A 21,048-nucleotide genomic window follows, 5' to 3' on the forward strand; every position below is an offset into this window, starting at 1 on the left:
GGCAAGGAAAGAGGTCAGCTGGATATAAAGGGGGTTGGTGCACTGAGGTGGCAAAGACTGATGCTGGGAATGTGGCATTAGCTGAAGGGGTCACAGAGAAGAAGAGGCAGAGAGAATAAGCGTTGGTAGCTGCCTACAGAGGAACAGCCTTGAATGGAACCACCTTATTGACCAGTGTGGGCAGAGCTTGTGGCCTTACGCCCAGTGGGTCAAGAGGTCAGACAGGCCATGCAAGGCAGCACGTAGGGCCCGACTCCCTCCACCTCTGCTTTCCCAGGCCTGCTCCCCGCTGCCATGATGGGGGCAGAGCCAGGGACGTAGTGGGCTCCCAAGAAAACAGAAAAGCCAAGAGCCATGTTATGGTTTAATTTGTTGCCAGTGAGATTGAAAAACACACAAAAACATACAAAGCCAGGGGCCAGCCCCATCCCATCCTCGTGGCTCCCACCACCTTCATTATCCAGGGGGATCTTGCGGTCATGGAGTCCTCCATGGAGACCTAGAGAATTCATGACTTGCCACCTAAATTCTCCAGTCCATCCTATCCCTGCTTGGTAGGTGCAAAAAGAGGTGTTTGCCCTCCAGCTTGTCCTGGCATCACAGTTCTGTAGGGCATGGAGATGAGTTTGGTGTCTCTCCATCATGGCACCGTCCCGAGTTTAAGCTGATCTCCTCTGAATTTTTCCTGCTTCAGGGCCTTAGACTGGCCCTGTGACGTACTTAGATCTGAGTTGAACTCTGGACAGTTCCTCTGGCCCCTAAGATGTCACCGCTGGTCCTGGAGTGTCCTTGGGACAGGCTGGTGCTAAGCTGATAGCCCCTTGCTGGGGGTCGGGAGTGGTGGTGTGGGAGACGTGGCGTGGGCAGTAGTGGTGAGCAAGGTGGTGGATGTGCCCAGGGTGGGAGCATCTGATCACCTGTCCCCTGTCCTGCAGGCCTCCCTTGTGTACAGCTTCAGCTTTCCCCGCAGGAAATTGGAGTAGATTCGGAAAAATTTGCACAAAGTATCAACAGTGAATGTTCGGAGTGGAACAGCAGAGGCCGCTGCATCTGGAAGGGAGGTGGCTTCCTTCTGTCAAGGAGAGAATACAAGATTACTGCAGTGCCAGGGACCCTGGGGGGAGATTGGATCCAGGACAGAACTGGAGGGGGTGTGAGGGAAGTCTCAGTGTTCCTTGGCAGGGCTTCTCCCATTTTACAGAAAGGGCAGAGTGCGAGGGAGGGTCTGTTCCTACACACCTGGCTTTCCAGTGCCCGAAGCAGGGAGGTGAGGCTGCGCAGGCCGCTGATGGCTTTGTCCACATGTAGCTGCAGGGTCTCAGACATCTGGGAGGAGTTGGCCAACAGGGCCTGGCCTCGCAGGATGCCTTCTGAGAGCAGAGCCAGGCCCTGCCAGACATCCAAGGCCTGCTGCTCAACCTGAAAGGAGCAGAGACCTGGAGTCAGCTGGGCCCAAGCCACCCCTTATTCCTCCCTCTCAGCTGCCCTAAGCACAAAGCTGAGCAAACAAACAGAAGGCGTGCAAAAGGGTCTGTGGAATGAATGAATGAATGAACAGATTAACATATCCCATTCAGTCCTCATCTTTGCTACTCCATTTCCTCTCTGTATCCCTCTCCCTCCTGCCCTATCAAGTTTCCAAAATGAGACTCCCCAAGAGGAAGGAAAAATGAACTCACCTCCATCCTCTTCCAGGCATGGAAGTTAACCTTGGTGTCTGGGACGGTGATATTTTCACGGAAGCTGCAGCCTTCAGCACAGCCCATCTAAAAGCACAACCCCAGGGAGTCAATGCCCCCAGGGCTCTCAGCCCAGCGCACAGGCCACGGCCCCTCCGGCTGTGCCCCTGACCTAGCTTCCAGGTGTGCCTAAGGGGCTACCGCTTTTATCCATTTTACTGGGGTTCTGGCTTCTCACCTCCAGCCTGAACCCAGTGCCAGGAATGAGTCCAGGTTCCTGGATTTGGGAGGAGGCCCCTGAGCCCCTCAGAGTGAATGCTGTGGAATGTCCTGGGAAGGGGGTCTCACCGTGACATTTTCAGCCTCCCGGGCCTCCAGGATGTACCTCTCCAGGACGCGGCTGTCACAGATGAGGCATGGAGGGCCGCCCAAGACCGGGAGGCCCAGAGGAAGCAGCAGCAAGGACAGCAGGAGCAGCAAGGCAGGGCATTCTGGAAAAGAGAGCCAGGCTTGGTGTGAGGAAGGGAGGGGAGGAGACGTGTTAGTTTGGAGGGGCAGGTTCACACGCTCCTCGCCTGGGCTGGCCCTCCCAACCCCAATCTTCCCAGCGCTCTGATTCTGCCTCCGGTGCCTTCATTCAATCCTGCTGCCGAGCGCACCCCCCACCCCCCAGCCGCCGGCTCGCTTCTCGGGGCCAAACTTCACTCCGGCTGGGACGGAGGCTTCCCCTCTCGCAGATCCCGTTGGCTGCTCCGGGACCCAGGTATCAACTTTCTCCCCACCCACACAGCCGCTTTTCTTTTCCTCGAACCCCCAAACCTCGTCCCCGTCTCCAGGTCACATTCTGCCTTTCCCGGGGTCTCCCCAAGCCCGGGCGACACGTGGAGGCTGCCCCACCCCCTTTGCCCTTCCGGGGTCCCTCGGCAAGCCGCGGGTCCTTGAACCCAGCCACCTCTGGGCCAGCAGTCCCGGCGGCAAATCCCTTCTCAAACAGGGGCCGGGGCGGGAGCTGCCCTGCGGGCGACACTCACCGCGCACCCCCATCTCCGTGCCCCGCCGGGCCGTTCAGCGACCAGGGGCTCGCCCGGCGCCCGCGCCCCGAGCCCTCATCCCGGGAAACTCGACGGGGCTGGGCCACCCCACAGGCCGGAGGAGGGGGCTCACTGTCCAGGGGCTGCCGAGCCGGGGGGTCGGGCTGAGCAAGCGCAGGGCCAGCGTCCGGGAAGACGTGCGGCGAGGCGACCGGCCGGCGTTGGCCCGGGGACTGCGGCTGCGGCCGGGGGTCGGGGCTGTTATCTGCATGTGTGCGTGCGTGTGTGGGGGTGGCGGGAGGCTGTGTGCGTGAGTGGTCGCCCGAGGTGGGGGCCATGAGGTCAGAGCAGGGGGCAGGACGCCTGGGTCGCGGGTTCGCCGGGGCGGGAGCGGCGCGGCGCGGCAGGCGCGGGTGCAGGAATACCCTTCTGCCCGCCGGACCCCGGTTCCGGGAGGTGCCGCTGGGTGTGCACCGGCGGGACGGGCAGGACGCCTGCGCCTAGAAGGAGGGCCACTCTGGGAAAGGCTAGGGGCCCCCGCGCCTCCCGGAGGGGGGGGGGGGGCTCAGAGCTGGAAGTGCCTAGGTTTCTGCGAAGGCGCTGAGTCTGGAAGCTGCTGGCAGGGACAAGTCAGTTGCCTTTCTTCTCACAGCCCCTGTACTTGTTCTAGAACCAGTGTTGTCCATGTTGAGGAATCTGGTGGTGTATGGAGCAAGAAATGTGGGGGTCTTCTCCCCCTCCTCACTTTCCAGGACCCTGAAAACCCAGGAATTGAACTTTTAGGGCACAAATCACATGGTAGGCTCTGCAGGACATACACGCACTTCCACATCGTTTCTTTGTCCTGTGACACAGGTCAGCCTGCGTGGCAGAATTCTTACGAACTCTGAAATAAAGCTAGCCCCCAGAGTGAATAAAGCTAACCCCCAGAGTGATGGCAGCTCGGATTTGCAGGGAGTCCTTTGAGAATTGTAGGAAGCCCTGAGGCAGGAGAGCAATCTTCCTAAAGCCGGGACCAGGCTGGCTGCCTCTCAAACCTTAGAAAATGGCCTCAGCCCCTGAGCCCGTGTCCTCACCTGTCACATGGGTATGATGAAAGTACCAGGCCTACCTCGGGCAGGTTTCATAAGACAGCAAAGTCCTACAGGTAGTTATATAAGTTCCTTCACTCCTACCTGGCCTCATGATATTAGAAATATTTTCTTCATGTGTTCAGTGCCTTCTTTATGCAAGACACTTGACTACACACTTTGCAAGACAAAAAGATGTGTTGAGACCTAGGATGTCTCCTGGATGGAGTTAGCAGCTTACCATAGAGACAAGATGTGTACACAGGGCGGTGTGTGAGGACCGGAGTGCACAGAGCTCAGCGGTAAGAGTTTGGAAGAGGGAGAGCTGCTGTAGGGGACGTCAAGGAAGCTTTAATGGAGGAGCTGACAAGGAGCTCAGCCTTGAAGGGCAGGTAGGATTTCAACAGGAAAAGATGTCAGGTGGGCGTGGGAGGCCAATTACGCAAAGGGAAAGGAGGGTCGGGTGCACAGCCTATGGAAAGGAGATCAGACCAGAGTGCTGGTTAGGGAGGGGTCAGGTTCCTTGAATGCCACTCTGAGGAATTTGGCTTTTGTTGGGAAATGTTCATTCATTTATTCAAGAAATTTTGTTTCACCGGCTGGTGTGGCTCAGTGGTTGAACATCGACCTATGCACCAGGAGGTCACGATTCCATTCCCAGTTAGGGCACATGCCCGGGTTTTTGGTTCTGTGCCTACTAAGGGGCCGGCAGAAGGCAACCGATTATGATGTTTCTCTCATTGATGCTTATATCTCTCTATCCCTCTCCCTTCCTTTCTCTCTAAAAATCTTTTTTAAAGAAATATTTGTTTCTTCAAGAAATGAATATTCAGCCTTGGCCGGGTTGGTTGGGGAGCGTCATCCCATACACACAAAAGATTGTGGGTTCGATTCCTGGTCAGGACACATACTTCGGTTGTGGGCTGAATTCCCAATCAGGTACGTATGGGAGGCAATTGATTGATGTTTTTCTCTCAGATATTTCTCTCTCTCTCTCCACCCGGCCCTTCCTCTCTCTCTGTAAAAATCACTGGAGCTAGGCTGGTGTGGCTCGGTGATTGAGCATTGACCTATGAACCAGGAGGTCACAGTTTGATTCCCAGTCAGGGCACATGCCCAGGTTGCAGGCTCGATTCCCCCGTGTGGGACGTGCAGGAGGCAGCTGATCAATGATTCTCTCTCATCATTGATGTTTCTAGTTCTCTCTCCCTCTCCCTTCTTCTCTGAAATCAATAAAAATATATTTTCAAAAAATAAATAAATAAAACTAAAAATCAATGGAAACATATCCTCAGTGAGGAATTTTTAAAAAATGAAATGAATATTCATTCATTCAAGAAATCTATATATAAATACCTACTCTTGGCCAGGACCTGGGGATAGAGCAGTGCATGAAACAGACAAGAATGCCTGCCCTGGTTGAGCTAACATTCTAGTACAGAGGCAGACGACAAACACAAATATGAATAAAAGAGGATCTCCAATGGCGATAAGGACTAAGAACAGGCACAGAAGGGCGGGCGGGAGGGGGGGTGGGGGGGGCGGGGACCAGGAATGTTAGAAGAGGTTGCAATTTTAGATCAGGCAAGCAGGGACGCATGCTGAGAAGGTGACCTGAATGAAGAAGACCTGAATGAGGTGAGGGAGGAAGACATAAAGGGGTGAGGGGAGAGCATGATCAAAGAGGGGTTCAGAGAGATGGAGAGGTTGGCGGAAGTAATGAGGACCTGACTCTCTCCCACTCTGCTCTCCTGCCCTCAGCTCACCTCGAGCCTGCTTTGGGAGCCCTCCTCGAACGTGGTGTACTGGATGTGGGTCTGCACGCCCCACCATGCCCTCTGGTCCCAGTTTCCCTCTCAGCACCAGGCAGACTCCCAGCCCCTCTTGGCCTTCAGAACCCAGTTCTGCTTCCTTCCCAGATCCCAGCTGTGAGACGAGCACATGCACACTCACGTCCACACACGTCCGCACATGTGTTCTGTCCCTAACCCCCCAACCCCCAGGCTCTGTTCTCCCAGTCCTCAACTCGACTCCTGCGTCACTGCCCTGACCTGACCATGAAGAGGAGACCAGGAACAGATGGGGGTGGGGGGAGGAGGAGAGGAGGAGCCTCTTGGGCTGTGGGACCTGCTCCTCCCTCCCCTCTGACAGCAATTTGTCAGAGGCCCCTACCTTCAAGAAAGGAAGGAAGATGGGTCAAGAGCACAGGTGCTGGGGCCTACTGGGCAGGGGTGGTGCTGGCTCATCCTCTGTGGCTTTCAAAGAGAAAGCTATGGTTGCAGCTTGGGAGAGAGGGTAGAGGAGAGGATCTTGGTCCACCCCACACCCAATCCCTAAACTGTGTAATCCTGCTAGGAGGGCAGAGGCTGGTTTGGAGGACAACTTCAACCCAGGTGTTCTTGGATACTGCCCAGCAGGGTCCACCTATCTGTCCTCATCAGGGGACCCTGAGGATAAGGAAGAAAACAGGAAGCTACCTGGGGCTCTCCCTCCAATATTCACCAATTCACCATCTCCTGCCCAGCGCCCCCTCCATCTTCCTGCTTCTGTTCCTCTGGCATGATGCCGACTCAGTCCCAGGACCACTGCAGGTCTCCTCACTGACCCCTCCAGTTAACCCCCAACCCTGCCATTAGACTGACTTTCTTATTGAATAGCCTCATTTGAGTCACTCCCCTGAGCAGGAGTCTGCAATGGATCTTGGTTGCCTCAGAACTAAGACCCTCGGTGTTCTGCCATCCACCAACCTCTCCAGCCTATTCTCCCACTTTGTTCATCACACAAGCACAGTTAGATGGTTTTCAGCTTCCTGCCCTTTGCTCAACCTGTGCCTTCCACGTGATCACCTGCCCACACTCTCTCTCCTGTTCTTCAAAGACCAAACCCAAGCATTACCTCTTCTATGAAACCTTCCCTGATCCCCCAGCAGGAAGTTGTCTTCTTCCTCTGTGCTGCCATCCTTACACGTCTTAGGTCTCTCACTGGCAGGGCCACCATGTACAACTGTCAAGGTGAGCACTGCACAACTCAAGGGGGTGCCATTCAGAGACTCTGATGGGAATGGTACTCTGGAGTCATGCAGCACGGGTGCCCTGTTAATCGAGCAGAGAGCGAGTGTCTGACAGGCCTTGTTCACTGTGGTACTCATGTGGCACTGAACATGTTTCCTGTTTATGGCTATCACTTATATGCCATTATGTGGTCCCTCCACTTCAGACACCTCAGTCAAAGATTGACCTAGAGAGGGGAAGTAAGCCATTCATCCTCAGAGTGCTTGCCGGAGCCATACCTGGACAACCTAGCTCTGGGATACTGGGAGCTTGAGAGGCCTCCCTCCACTTCCTGTGAAGACAGCCACTGAGGCAGGATCTGAAAAGGGACCGTTGTGACCAGAGGATGGCGGGGGTGGAGGCAGGCTCTGTTCCATGAAGTCTTCCTGGCAGCCAATTCAGATTGAAAATCCAAGGAGAAGCAAATTTACAGCCCCCCTGAGCTGTCCCAGACCCCAGGCAGCATGAAGCCCAGCTGCCTGGAGTTGGGTTGGGGATAAGGGGGAGTGGAGGGAGGGCTCTGGGCCGCTCCTGCCCTGCTTTCCAAGCAGTTGCTTCTCAGCTTGACTCAGAGAGTTCAGCCAATGGCCCAGAAGACCTTCTGTGCTGGGAAGTGAGGTGGCCGAGGATGGGGTGGGGGAGGGCTTCCTGGCCCTTGGGAAACTGGAAAGGGAGCAAGAATGCTGGAGAAGGGATTCCTGCTGGAGAAAGAAAATCCTATGCAAAGATCAATTTGGAGAAACTGAGGCAAGGGCTGTTTTCTTGGCCACAAGTAGCCAGAACCAGATCCAGGTTTTTGTTCTCCGCAAGCAGCACTGTAACCTAGCGACCTAAAGGGGTAGTTCAGTAAACAAGGGAGCCCAGATTGGTGGCCTGAGCTCTGCCACGTACTAGCTAGCACCGACTTATGACTTTATCTCTGAACCTTGTTTCTATAGAATGGGGATGGTGAAAATCATAGTAATCCCTTCCCAGGGCTATGGTGGGACTGTGTAATATCTGACATAGGGTAATCAACAAATGCTAACTATGATTTCTACGCTCTCTGCTTTATTATACCAGCTATCTGTTCTCACTTTGGAGGCCTGGAGACCAAACCCCCAGCATATTCTTTGACCTTCCTCCAACATCTTTTACTGTTCCCTCTGGGGAGCTGGGCACATGGACTGCACTTGGGAGACACTTGCCCCTGAATACAACTGGGTGAAATGGAGTCACTGTGGGAGTTAGAGATGGGTTAAGAAACAGATATCAAGACAAGACTCAAACTTTGTTTATTCAAAGCCTAGGGCTAACCAAGAATTTCTTGCCCCATCAGTGTGGGTCCCCAAAGAAGCTCAAAGCCCTTGGACTGAATGAGGCCTGTGGGCCCACTCTAGATAAGCATTATGAGGCCACCTTTCTCAGTTACTTGACTCTTGAATCCCCCAAGCACTTGAGTCCTTAAAGCAGGGCTCCCAGAGCACCAATACCTCTATCTCAAGCTCCAGAACCACTTCCTCCAGTTAGATTTCTGTGAAAAGTGTCAGCCCAATCCTAGGATCTCTAGCTCACGAGTACCGCTGAATATTCCTAAGCCCCTTCCCACAACACCCATCCTATATCAGAAGACAGAGCTACTAAATTGGCCAGAGTAACTTTCCTGTCCAAGCAAAAATAAAATTAGAAAGTCCTAATTGAAACCAAACACTACTTGCAATATTAATGGGAGTAATGTTTTTCTCTTATGTAAGGTCTTCGCAGGTGTACAATTGTGAATACAAAAGTTTTATTTTGTTAACATGGAGCTTGGGGACTAAGGATTTTGCATGAACTCTACTGGTGGTCCTATAGGATCTTCCTACTTCTGTTCATGTCTTATTTCATGAGCCAGCAAATAATTTTAGTATTTTCAGGTATTTAGTATATTTTTCTTGCAGCAAACAAGATGCATGGACTTGGAAGGAACCTAGGAGGTCTCGTGAAGATGAAGCTCTCTGCTTGCATATTTCCAGTGACAAGACATCTGATGTTTCTTAAGGGAGCAGAGGCTTGTTATAGAGTAGACAGCAAGCTGTCTTACTGTGCAGCCACCCATCCATCCATCAGATATTTATTCCTTACTGGACTGGGCAGTGAAATCACTTCTCCTTGAGGTTATCTCATCAGTTTGATGACTAGCTCCCTGATCACCCCACCTAGATAGAGAACAGAAGAACAGGGTTTGTAAAAAATTAACTTTTCTTATTACAAAAATAATACAACCCTGGCCAGGTAGTTCATTTGGTTAGAGTGTTGTCCCAATATGCTAAGGCCATGGGTTTGATCTCCCGTCAGGGCACATACAAGAAAACCAATAAATGCATAAATAAGTAGAACAACAAGTCGATGTTTCTCTCTCTCCCAAATCAATTTTTAAAAAGAGTTAATATTATACGTTAAGAAAAAACACACATGACCATTGAAAAACTAGACAACATGGCTAAACCAAAAAACATAAATTAAAAAGCACCCATAACGCCATTAGGAAGATGGAGTCTTAAGTGGTCATTTTCACAAACTTCTTTCTTGGTGGGATGGCCTTGGCCTCACTCCAAATCTCTGTGCAGCTGGACATCTCTTCCCTAAGGAACTACATTAGGCACATACTTCTAGTCCAGCTTCTCCATAGGTTCAATGTGCTCAGTGTTTAGAGCATCATCCTCCTCGATGAGGGGTCACGGGTTTGATTTCTAGTCAAGGGGATGTACCTGGTTGCTGGTTCATTCTCTCTCTCTCTCTCTCTCTCTCTCTCTCTCTCTCCCTTCCTCCCTCCCTCCCTCCCTCCCTCCTTCCCTCCTCCTTTCTACACTCTAAAAAAAAAAAAAATCAATGGAAAAGAATATCCCCAGGTTAGGATTAACAACAACAAAAAAAGGTATGTGGAACATACCATTCTTTCCCCAACTCCTGACCAAACACCAGGAACTCATCTGGGACATAATATGGGACTTACTTATCAGCCCATCCAAACTAGTTCATGTGTCCTGAGGGCCTTCTTCCCTACCAGGCAACCACAATGAAAAGCTGACAAAACTAATAACCCAGCCTTGTGAATCAAACACACACAAATCACCTTCCTCCCCCTCTCCCTAGTTACATTAAGAGGCTCCAAACCACCCCTTAGCAAAATGTCATACTAACAATAGTAGCCTTTACAAACACCAAGACAGTTCCAAACACTATGCAAATTATTTGTCTTTTTTAATCTATCTGCCCTGCTTCCTATTAGACTTTACAGGACCAACGGTTATTCCTCTCCAGGCAGGCCTGGCACCTAACACAAATCCCTACAACTAAAGGATGCTCAATAACGCTATGGATGATGAACAAATGTCTACACCCACTGCCAAGCTAAGCATTTGAATTCTCGCCTCTGAGGATGTTTTTGAAGTAGGAGGTAATTATGCACTCATTGTGGGCTCTGCAGCTGTTGAGTAAAAAGAAGGGAGGGAAACTGCACTTGGACATACCTTCCCCCGTTTCCCAAGTTTTGATGAAAGACACTTCAGAGAGCCAGCAGAAGTTGGGGATGGAGGGTGGACAGAAGCCAGAGTCAGCCCCACTACAAATGGGATGGAGTTCCTTGCCCCACCCATCATGCATGGACTCCAATAGATGCAGAAGTCTTCCCCTCATCTTTTACATGCCCCCACACACTCAAGGGTGAGCCTACATACCATCCAATGTTCAAGGGCTATTTCTATAAAACTGCCACTGAGGGAAGCCGCTCTGGCAAGCAGTGAGAGAACATGGAGTAGAAACAACAAACAAACAGGCTGGGAGACACAGCTGCCAAAACAAACCAAAGGCAGAAGGCTGCCTGCCACCACCTCAGCTGGGCCCAGGCCAGAAGCGTAGACACAAGATCACATACGTGCAGGGAGACACATAGCTCCATCCAGCTCCCTCTGCTACTGGGGGGCTACAGGGTAAGGGAGCCTGGCAATCAAGGATGATAGGGGTGTGGGGCTAGGGGGTGTGATAGGAATATCTCCCATTTCTCCCTCACCTCCTGCTTTCTAGCCACTGAGTGACCCTCCAGCCCCAGAACATGTCCTGCCTGTTCATGAACCCCCTTTGTGCATACCAACCCCTCTACCAGATATGCCCTCTCCATTCTTTTTTTGCCTGGCAAACTCCTATTCATCCTTCAAAACCCAAGTCAAAGGTGAAACCATCTTGGACCCCACCAGGAAGTTAGCATTCCCTTTTCCACATTTCCATATCATGACTACTCTTAATTCTTTTATAACACATCTTCCTCATTCACAAAAACTGTATATCCACCTTTCCAATTAAATGATGAACTCCTTGAAGATAGAGACCATTTTATATCCACCCCTTTGTATCCCCAGGGCCCAAACCAAGCCTTGGCTCACAGTAGCTGCTGAGCATGTTTAGTTGTTTGAATGAAGCACTGGTCCTTTTGTAAGGAATCCACTTTACTAGCAGTCACTCACCCAGCATCAAAGTCCCTCATCAATAGGAATCCTCAAGCCAGAAGGGATTTCAATAAATGAGAAGCCTGATTTTCAAAACCCAAATCAAACTACCTTCAAACAACCTAGAATAAAATTCTGTTACTAACCTTTAAATCAGATGCTTTCAAACTTGATTTCAACCACAGTAAAACAATTTACATACCTAGTACATATCTTCTATATATATAACAGCCTAACATGCAAATTGTCCCCCTGGGAGTTCGACCCCCAGGAATTCAATTGCTCACTATGACATGCGCTGAGCACCAGGAGGCGGCACAGAATGAAGAAAGGCCCCGGCTGGCAGCCAGAAGGAAGGCCTCACTAACCAGGCCTAGAGACCCTACCTGTGCAAGAATTTCATGCACTGGGCCTCTAGTGTGTATATATAAACACATTGTTAACTGAAAAATTGGCAACAACACTGCCATTTAAGTTGCACTTTCTTCAACTTGCTTTTTTTCTTTTATCATCTTTGAGGGTTGAAGTTTTTTGTTTTTTAAAAATATTGATTTCAGAGAGGAAGGGAGAGAGAAAAACATCAATGATGAGAGAGAATCATGGATCGGCTGCCTCCTGCAGGCCCCACACTGGGGATGGAGCCCACAACCTGGGCATGTGTGTATGACCAGAATCAAACCAGGGACTCTCCATCCTGCAGGCCAACACTCTATCCACTGAGCCAAACCAGCTAGGACTCTACTTGCTTCTTAAGTCTATGACCCAGTACATTGATTTCAAGACCCACAAATGGATCACCAACCACTTTGATAAACATTGCTTTAGATGACTCTGGTTTGATAAACATGAGAAATCTGATCTTTCTAAAGCTATCCAAGCAAAACGTATTTATCTGTGCCCAGTAATTCAGGGGAGAGGCTTTCTTTTCCCACGAGAGCAGCCCAGCCAGAAAGGTCTGAAGGGCTCTGGACCATAGTTGCTTAGAACCATTTGGGCTCTGCAGGACCAAGAAATGAATGAAGCCATGTGCCAATCCCTACCACAGAGGCTGATACACAGGAGACCTTAGTTTTTGCTTCTTTCATTTTTAAACCCCCACCTTGTCTGTGCCTGGGAACCTCTACCAGAGCCTGATGCTTCTGAGCACACAACTATCCCAGCTGCATTCAGCAGGCAAGAGTGTACACCTTATCCATTCGGCCTGCCTCTGAATGAGAAATTTTAAAGCAAACTTTGGGTTGTCAGGCTTCTGCGTTGTATTAAAGTTAGTTACGCTGTCCATAGTACAATGTATGCTCTCTGTGAAGGCACCTCAAGTTTCCCGCCTACATTTACGTACTTGTCAGGTTTCCTACTCTTCTTTTCAAGCACACACAGACTTTACACAGGGGAAAGGCAGTGGCAGTGGGGTGAATGGACGCTAACACAACGCGATACTTTTTATTGTCTAGGACAATGGTTGGTTACAGACCACAAAGACTCAGGAAGGCCTATTGCTTGGGCCCAACCAGAGACACTCTTTCCCTCTCAATCCAGAATCCTTTGGGCTATGAGAAGACAGGCTTTTCCTGACTCTGGCAGGAGGTCCATGACAGCACTCAGTACAAGGAGAGTCATACCTGAGCCTAGCTGAGGGTGGCTGGATAAAGTGAGCCAGACTCATTTTAATTACTTCGGTGTGACCCTGAAAACTCGGATGTGGATGGCCGAGTTGTTTCTGATGCGGGTCAGCGGCTCTCGTGTATCAGTCTCTGGTTCCAGATCATCAACGAGCTCCACTGTGGAGGTATTGGCAGCCACCTGCAAGGAGCCGAAGCTGCCCGCCTGCAGCTGTAGGGCAATGTTGATTGCACGATTGATGGCCAGGCCCAAGCCATGAATGTAGATCTCAGTGCATGCGTTCTGACCCCGCGCCCCACCGTCCAGCAGCTTCTGGCAGCGGACCAGCTGGGCCTTAAAGTCAGTCTTCATGTTGACATAAATGTCATTGGGCCTCCGGGGCAGGCGGTGAGGCAGTCGCTTCCGAAGGGTGTACTCCACTGGATCCAGCTCAGGCTCGCCGGCCCCACGGTGCTCTCGGTTTTCTGCCATGTGGCGTGCCCTGGCCCGGGGGGGGGGGGGGGGGGGGGGGAGTAGGGAAGAGACAAGATCAGCGAGGGGTGACAAGAGACTTCGCTTACTTTTCTACTCCATTTCCTGTCCAAAAGGTGTAACCAGGAGGGGGCGCATTCAGTGCCCCTCTTCGCTTCCGGCCTCAGTCCCCGCCCATGACCCCCGAGCTTCCGCCTATCTTCCACCGCCAGCTCCATTCATTCATTACATCGCCCCCAACCTCACGCCCCTCCACCACCCGCTTCCCTGACTCTTTCGTGCCTACCCTCTCCGGCCCAGGGTGGCCTCCTTGCGTACGCGGCCCTTTCCCCTGCCAGGTCACTTACGTGTGGTGCCAACCGGCCTAATGGAGGGTGCAGCCAGGACCCCAGACCCGAAGAAGTGAAGGAAAGGGGCGCTCAACGGGAACGCCAGGTCGCGGGCGACACCGGCCTTCTGCGAGATGCACGAATCGCCTCGCCGGCCTCCGTGCTCCCCGCCCCTAGTCCCGAGCCGCTCGAGCCCCCGCGCGAGGTGTCTGAGTAACGCGAGGCTTCCGGGCGTGACGGGATCTACCACGTGTCTCCGAGGCGGGCCCGGGGGCCGGGGGCGGGTACCAAGCCAGAGGAGGAGGAGGGCCAGCTTCCCCAGGCCAGACCAAGTTCCTGGCCCTCGGAGGGGTCCTGGGGTGAGAGAGGGGTCTCGTGGGGGCGGTGGGGAAAGCGGCTATTCTAGGGGCGTGAAGAATGCGGGTGAGGGTCTTGCAATGACAGCAGGGAATGCAGGGAATTCAGAAGAATGGGATCGCAAAGGAGCCTAAAAACAAGGCTGGGCTCCTGCATCCATCGCAGTTCCTCTGGTCAGAGGAGGCGTGACAGAGTTGACAGAACTGAACTCTCGCCCAAAGTCCCTGCGGCCCGAATACGGAGGGGGGCACTGAATGGTGAGGGGTGGCCCTCGACAGAGGACAGCGTCCCCGGACTCCCCTGCAGTTCACGGGGACCTGCCCCTCTCCTTGCCTGTTGCCGGCCTGACCCCGGGCCCACCCTTGAGGATCCAAGCTATGAGGCCCAGGTTTCACGATTTCCTGGGGGTACGCTAACTCACCCCCCTCAACTATCATCCACCGGTTCTTTGGTGGCTTCCCGAGACCTGGGAGAAGGGACGTGCGCCCCCTAGCGGGCAGGGCAAGGCGAAGCGCTGGGGGGCGGGGTGCTCCTGGCTCCCTAAGACCAGTGGGGAGAAGTTCTCTGCCCAGATTGGTGCAGCTTCTGGAGAGTTCCCTTTGGAAATGCGTTAGACCTGCATTGGGGGTCTCGAACTACTCTGCTTGAGTTTTCCCATCATTCAAATGGGGTAATTCCTGTCTTGCCATGCAGTTGTGAAGTCCAATATAACCTGGTAAACTGGAAGCCTACACAAGTGAGTTGGAATTTTTATGGCCCCCAGGCCACTCTCTAGTTGCCTAGGGTGGAGTCTAACCTTATTTTACTGCAGGTTAGAAAGAACTCCCAGCACTAGTTAAATCCCATAGTTCTCTTCTTTTTACCTTCAGATTCTTTCATTAACCACCAGTTTGGAAGGTAATGAGGGAGGACGAGGTAGGTGAGGAGGAAAGGCTGGCTTGGCTACTACCCTGTTCTGCCTCAGAAGTGACACCTGAGCTGAGTTTTAATGGACAAATAGTTCTTCCGGGAACCAAAGAGTACTCTGAAACAACCGCTCAGTATTTTTAAAAGAAGGGAAGCATAATCTATGCTTCTACCTCAAGGAATTAGAAAAAGAAGAGCCAAATAAAGCCAAAGCAATAAGATGGGAGGAAATAATAAAGAGCAAAAATCAATGATACATAGAAAGACAATAAAAAACTCAACTCAGAAGCTTTGAAAAGATAAATAAAATTGATTATTAGAAATGAAAGTGGGAATAGCCCTAAAGATCTCTCATACACTGAAAGATACTAAGAGAATAATACAAACAACTCTACATACATAAATTTGACAACTTAGGTGAAATGAACCAATTCCTAGAAAACCACAACCAACCAAACTCACCCAAGATTAAATTGATAATCTGAATAGCCCTATAACTATTAATTTAATTAATAGCTTTAAGAAAAACCTCTAGAAAAAGAAATATCTAGGTCCAGATGGTTTCACTGGTGAATTCTACCAAAGAAGAAATAACACGAATTATACACACAATATCTTTCAGAAAACAGAGTAGGAAGGAACATTTCCCAACTAATTTTATGAGGTCAAAACTAGGCAAATACAAAAGAAGAAAACTATAGACTAATATCTCTCCTGAACAAAGATGCAAAAATCATCAACAAAATGTTAGCAAATTGAGTTCAACAGTAGTCTCCCTTTATCCCTGGTTTCACTCTCCAAGGTTTCAGTTGCCCATGGTCAACTTGCTTCTGATAATGTTACATGGGCTTCTGATAATATTACAGAAATAATTCGTAAGTGCCCTGACCGGTTTGGCTCAGTGGATAGAGTGTTGGCCTGCGGACTGAAGGGTCCTGGGTTCGATTCCGGTCAAGGGCATGTACCTTGGTTGTGGGCACATCCCCAGTGGAGGGTGTGCAGGAGGTGGCTGATTGATGTTTCTCTCTCATCAATGTTTCTGACTCTCAATCCCTCTCCCTTCCTCTCTGTAAAAAAATCAATAAAATATATATTTTTAAAAAGAAATAATTCATAAGTTTGAAACAGCATGCTGCTCTTAATAGTGTGATGAAATCTCGCCTTCCTGATTCAATCCTTTGTCCAGCATATCTACAATGTATAAACTACCCATCCATTAATCACTTTGAAGCCATCTTGGTTATCAGATCAACTGTCGAGGTAGCCCTTATTTTACTTAATGACCCCAAAGAGCAAGAGTAGTGAGGCTGGCAATTCAGATATGCCAAAGAGAAGCCATAAAGTGCTTCCTTTAAGTGAAAATCTATGTATGTATAAGAAAAAATAGAGTATTACATTTATACCATAGAATACTATGCAGCAGTAAAAAAGAAGGATCTCTTACCCTTTGAGACAGCATGGAGGTACCTGGAGAGTGTTATGCTAAGCGAAATAAGTCAGTCAGAGAAAGATAAGTATCACATGATTTCACTCATATGTGGAATCTAATGAACAAAATAAACTGGTGAACAAAACAGATCCAGAGACAAAGAGGCACAGAACAGATGGCAGAATCTCAGTGGGAAGGTGGGGAAGGAAGGGTGGGTGAGAAGTGATCAACCAAAGAACTTGTATGCATATACATATGCATAACCCATGGACACAGACAATAGCGTAGTGAAGGCCTGGGATGGGAGCAGAGGCGGACTAGAAGGGGTCAATGGGGGACAATAGGGGGACATATGTAATACTTTCAACAATAAAGATTAAAAAATAAAAGAAAAACACAGTAGCTATATATCTATATATCTATGTATATCTATATACCTATCTATATCTACATCTATCTATCTATCTATCTATCTATCTATCTATCTATATATCTGTGTTTAGGTAGCCACTTGGGTCTTGGAATGTATCCCCAGCAGATAAGTGGGGACTATTATATATAAAAAGAATTATAAACCATGACCAAGTGAAGCTGATTTCAAAGATGGTGCAATATAAGAAAACCAATCAACATATCTATCACATTATGCCTCCCTTTTGTTGGAAGCTTTCAGATTTAGAGCATTAAGCAGTGAGCGCCCTCTCTGGGGATCGAGTTTTCCCTGGAAAAGGCAGCAAGAACTGTGACCAAGAGCCTGTCTTCAGAATTGTGACCACTAGGTTTCAGGGGGGAAAGGAAAAAAAAAAATGTTTTGTATGTAATAGCGTTTTACTTTTTTCTCTCCCTTTTCTCAGTTCTTCCCTGCCTTTAACTAATAAAGAATGTGGAGATAGAAACAGTTCTCTCTAAGGTTCTCCTAATTTGTGACTGAACATTCTTGGCCTGGGTGGGGCCGGAGAGCTGATGCTTCTCCAGGACAAAGGGCCTTGCTTTGTGCACCAGGGTGGAAGTTAAACAGAAAGCATAGGTGAGATTTTTGTTGGCTATTGTAAAAGTGTGTCATTAATATAAGAAACTTTATATTCATAGTATTTAATCTTTCTCACTTGTAAAAAACAAGAAAAACAGCAGGTAAATATTCCTATAGAAAACAGCGAGCTTTAAGATCCATTTCCATTTTAAGTCCATTTGTTTTGCCAGTGTGTTCATGTTCAGGTCTGTTGTACTAATGTTATTTATTAATTTTTTCATTTATATACAGTTAAGAGCTTTTTCAAGCACCCATGTCTGTAAAGTATTTTTTTAAACATATTTTTTTATTGATTTCAGAGAGGAAGGGAGAGAGAGAGAAACATCAATGATGATAGAGAATCACTGATTGACTGCCTCCTGCACACCCGCTACTGGGGATCAAGACTGCAACCTGGGCATGTGCCCTTGACCAGAATGGAACCTGGGACCTTTCAGTCCACAGGCCGACACTCTATCCATTGAGCCAAACCGGCTAGGGCTGTAAAGTATTTTTAAATAAAGTTTCTTTTGTGTGTGTGTGTGTGTGTGTGTGTGTGTAGATAGATAGATAGATAGATAGATAGATAGATAGATAGATTGATAGATATCACATTAACAGTCTAAAGAAAAAAGTTCACATGATCATTTCAATTTATGCAGAAAAACTATTTAACATAATTAAGCATTCCATTTATGATTAAAAAAATGTTAGGCAAACAAAGAATAGAAGAAACTTCTTCAACCTGATAAAGAGCATCTACAAAAAACCTACAACTACCATTATACTTAATGGTAAAAGACTGGCCACTTTTCTTTTTGTTTTTATTTTATTGATTTCAGAGAGGGAGAGGGAGAGATAGGAAGAAACATCAATGATGAGAGAATCATCAATCAGCTGCTTCTTGCATGACCCCTACTGAGGATTGAGCCAGCAACCCGGTATGTGCCCTGACTCGGAATCAAACCATGACCTCCTGGTTCATAGGCCCACACTCAACCACTGAACCACACAGGCCGGGCATGGCCACCTTTATTTTAAAAGACTGTCTTCTCTCACCACTCATTGTTGGAAGTTCCAGCCAATGCAATAAGGCAAGAAAAGGATATAGATTGGAAAAGAAGAAATAAAACTGTCTCTATTTGCAGATGACATGATTATATACATAAAAAATCCCAAGAGTCTATAAAAAACTTATAATTAATAAATGAGTTTAGGAAGTTTGCAGTATACAAGATTACATATAAAAAAATCAATTGTATTTCTACACACTGGCAATAAACAATTGGAAACTAAATTTTAAAACACAATCATACCATTTATAGTTACTGCAGAAATGGGGGAGGTGGGAGAAATATTTACATATACATCTAACAAAACATCTACAAAATCTATATGCTAAAAATCTACAAATGCTGATGAAAAAAATAAAAAATAAAAAAATCTAAGTAAATGCAGAGCTATACTATGTCTATACAGAGCTATACTATGTATTGGAAGATTTAACAGTAAAGATATCAATTCTCTTCAAATTGATTTCCAGCTTTAATACAATTCCTATGAAAATCCCAGCAAGAATTTTTGCAGATTTAAACAAGTTTGTTGTAAAAGTTATATGGAAAGACAAGAAAAGTTAAAGCAATTTTGAAGAAGAAAGAGTTGGAATCATACTCCCTGATTTTAATACTTAAAATATAAACACAATATCAAGACAGTGTGGTATTTGCCAAGGGATAGACACAAAAATCAGTAAAATGGAACGGAGAACCCAGAAATTGATTCACACAAGTACAGCCAGCTGATTTTGACAATAGTGTAAAATCAGTTGAATGGGGAAAGAAAGTCTTTTCAGCAAATGGTGTTAAAGCCATTGGACAAACAGGCAAAGAACTGAACCTCAGCTCTATGAAAAAAATTAACACAAAATAGATGATAAGTCTAAATATAAAATGTAAACATTTCAGAGGAAAACATAGGTAAATATCTTCACGACATAGGGTCAGGTGAAGAGTTTTTTGACACAACTCCAAAAGCACCATGTATTATTAAACAAAAAGATTGATAAACTGTGTCAACCAAAATTAAAAAAAACTTTTACTCTGTGAAAGAGCACATTAATAGGATGAAAAGAGAAGCCACAGACTGGGAGAAAATATTTGCAAATCATATATCTGACAAAGGACTTGTATCCAGAATATATATAGAACACTCTAAATTCAAGAGTTAGAAAACAACTCAATTAGAAAATAGGCAAAAGTCTTTTAAATATATATATATATATATATATATATATATATATATATATATTTTATTGATTTCAGAGAGGAAGGGAGAGAGAGAGATAGAAACATCAATGATGAGAGAGAATCATTGATCATCTGCCTCCTCCGCACCACCTATTGGGGATTGAGCCTACAACCTGGGCATGTGCCCTTGACTGGAATCGAACCCAGGACCCTTCAGTCCACAGGTCGATGCTCTATCCACTGAGCCAAACCATCTAGGGCTAGGCAAAAATCTTGATGAGATACTATCAAGATGCCAAAAAAGCACCTACAGCATTCAATATCATTAGCCATTAAAACCATGATGACTACTACACACTTATTAGAATATCCAAAATAAAAATCTTTCACAACACCAAGTGCTGACAAGAATGCAGAGAAACTTGTCATACATATGTATGGATCTCTCATATACCACTTGTGGAAATGTTAAATGATACAGCCACTTTGGAAAACAGTTTGGCAGTTTCTTGTAAAGCTTAACATATACTCACCATATGACCCAGCAAGAACGCTCCTGAGCATTTAAAACCGTACACACATGTCCATAGGAGTTTTAGTTATAATATCCCAAACTGGAAACAAGTCAGGTGTCTTTCAGTAGGAGAATAGTTAAAAAAAACTGTGGTACATCCACACCATGGAATACTACTCAGCAATAAAGGTGGGATCAAGGAGCCCTGTTAGATGGCTGGATTACTGGTAACATCATAGAATACCATGCTAAGCAGCTCATAGTTAGTGTGGAAAGCAAACAAGATGTGAAAAATAGTATGACCAGTGGGGAGAAAGTACAGGAATTTGGTAGACCCCCAAGGGGAGATAGCCAATAAGACCTGGGGGAAGCAATGGCTAAGCTGAGACAGAATTTCTAGCAGTGGGACTCATATCCTGTGTAGTTCCTCCTATTACGAAGAGGAGGTCTAGAAGGACTAAGTCATTGGAGATAGGAGCGGAGATTAGGAACCAGCAAAGGACTCAGGAGCAGCTAGTGAGATAGGAGGAAATCCAAGGGAGTATGGAAGCCAGGTGAAGAAAGCATTTTCTGGAGGAGGGAGTGATTGATTCTGTCATATGCTGCTGAGAGGCCACATATGATACTGGGCCAGTGGATTTAGCAATGTGGGTCACTGGTCACTTGATAAGAAATTACATTTGGTGGACCAAAGAACTTAGTGGAAACTAATTCTGAATGCAATAAATTAAAGCCCATTTTGTCTGATAATTAAAAATAAGGATAATTTGTGAACGGTTAAGTTGTGTGTCTTTTCTTCTTCTTTTTTTTTAAAAAATATATATTTTATTGATTTTTTACAGAGAGGAAGGGAGAGGAATAGAGAGCCAGAAAC

The 21,048-nt window shown here is 47.7% G+C and overlaps 2 protein-coding genes across 2 annotated transcripts; both read right to left on the reverse strand.

Annotated features, from left to right (window-relative positions):
* Positions 1–913: 913 nt before the first annotated feature.
* Positions 914–6,026, reverse strand: EPO (erythropoietin; the record flags this gene model as incomplete). The annotated part of the gene is given in 6 exon segments (XM_079797034.1): positions 914–1,072; positions 1,240–1,419; positions 1,680–1,766; positions 2,028–2,170; positions 5,953–5,995; positions 5,997–6,026. Coding segments are annotated over 6 exon segments (642 nt in total).
* A 6,290-nt stretch (positions 6,027–12,316) lies between these two features.
* Positions 12,317–13,931, reverse strand: POP7 (POP7 homolog, ribonuclease P/MRP subunit). The gene is made up of 2 exons (XM_079783458.1): positions 13,732–13,931; positions 12,317–13,394 (listed from the first exon to the last, which is right to left on the reverse strand). Exon 2 carries the CDS (start codon positions 13,382–13,384, stop codon positions 12,962–12,964), a length of 423 nt encoding a protein of 140 aa, XP_079639584.1. The 5' UTR covers positions 13,385–13,394; positions 13,732–13,931; the 3' UTR covers positions 12,317–12,961.
* Positions 13,932–21,048: the final 7,117 nt, after the last annotated feature.

The sequence above is a fragment of the Cnephaeus nilssonii genome, assembly GCF_951640355.1.
Source record: "Cnephaeus nilssonii genome assembly, chromosome: 2".
Lineage (NCBI taxonomy): Eukaryota > Metazoa > Chordata > Mammalia > Chiroptera > Vespertilionidae > Cnephaeus > Cnephaeus nilssonii.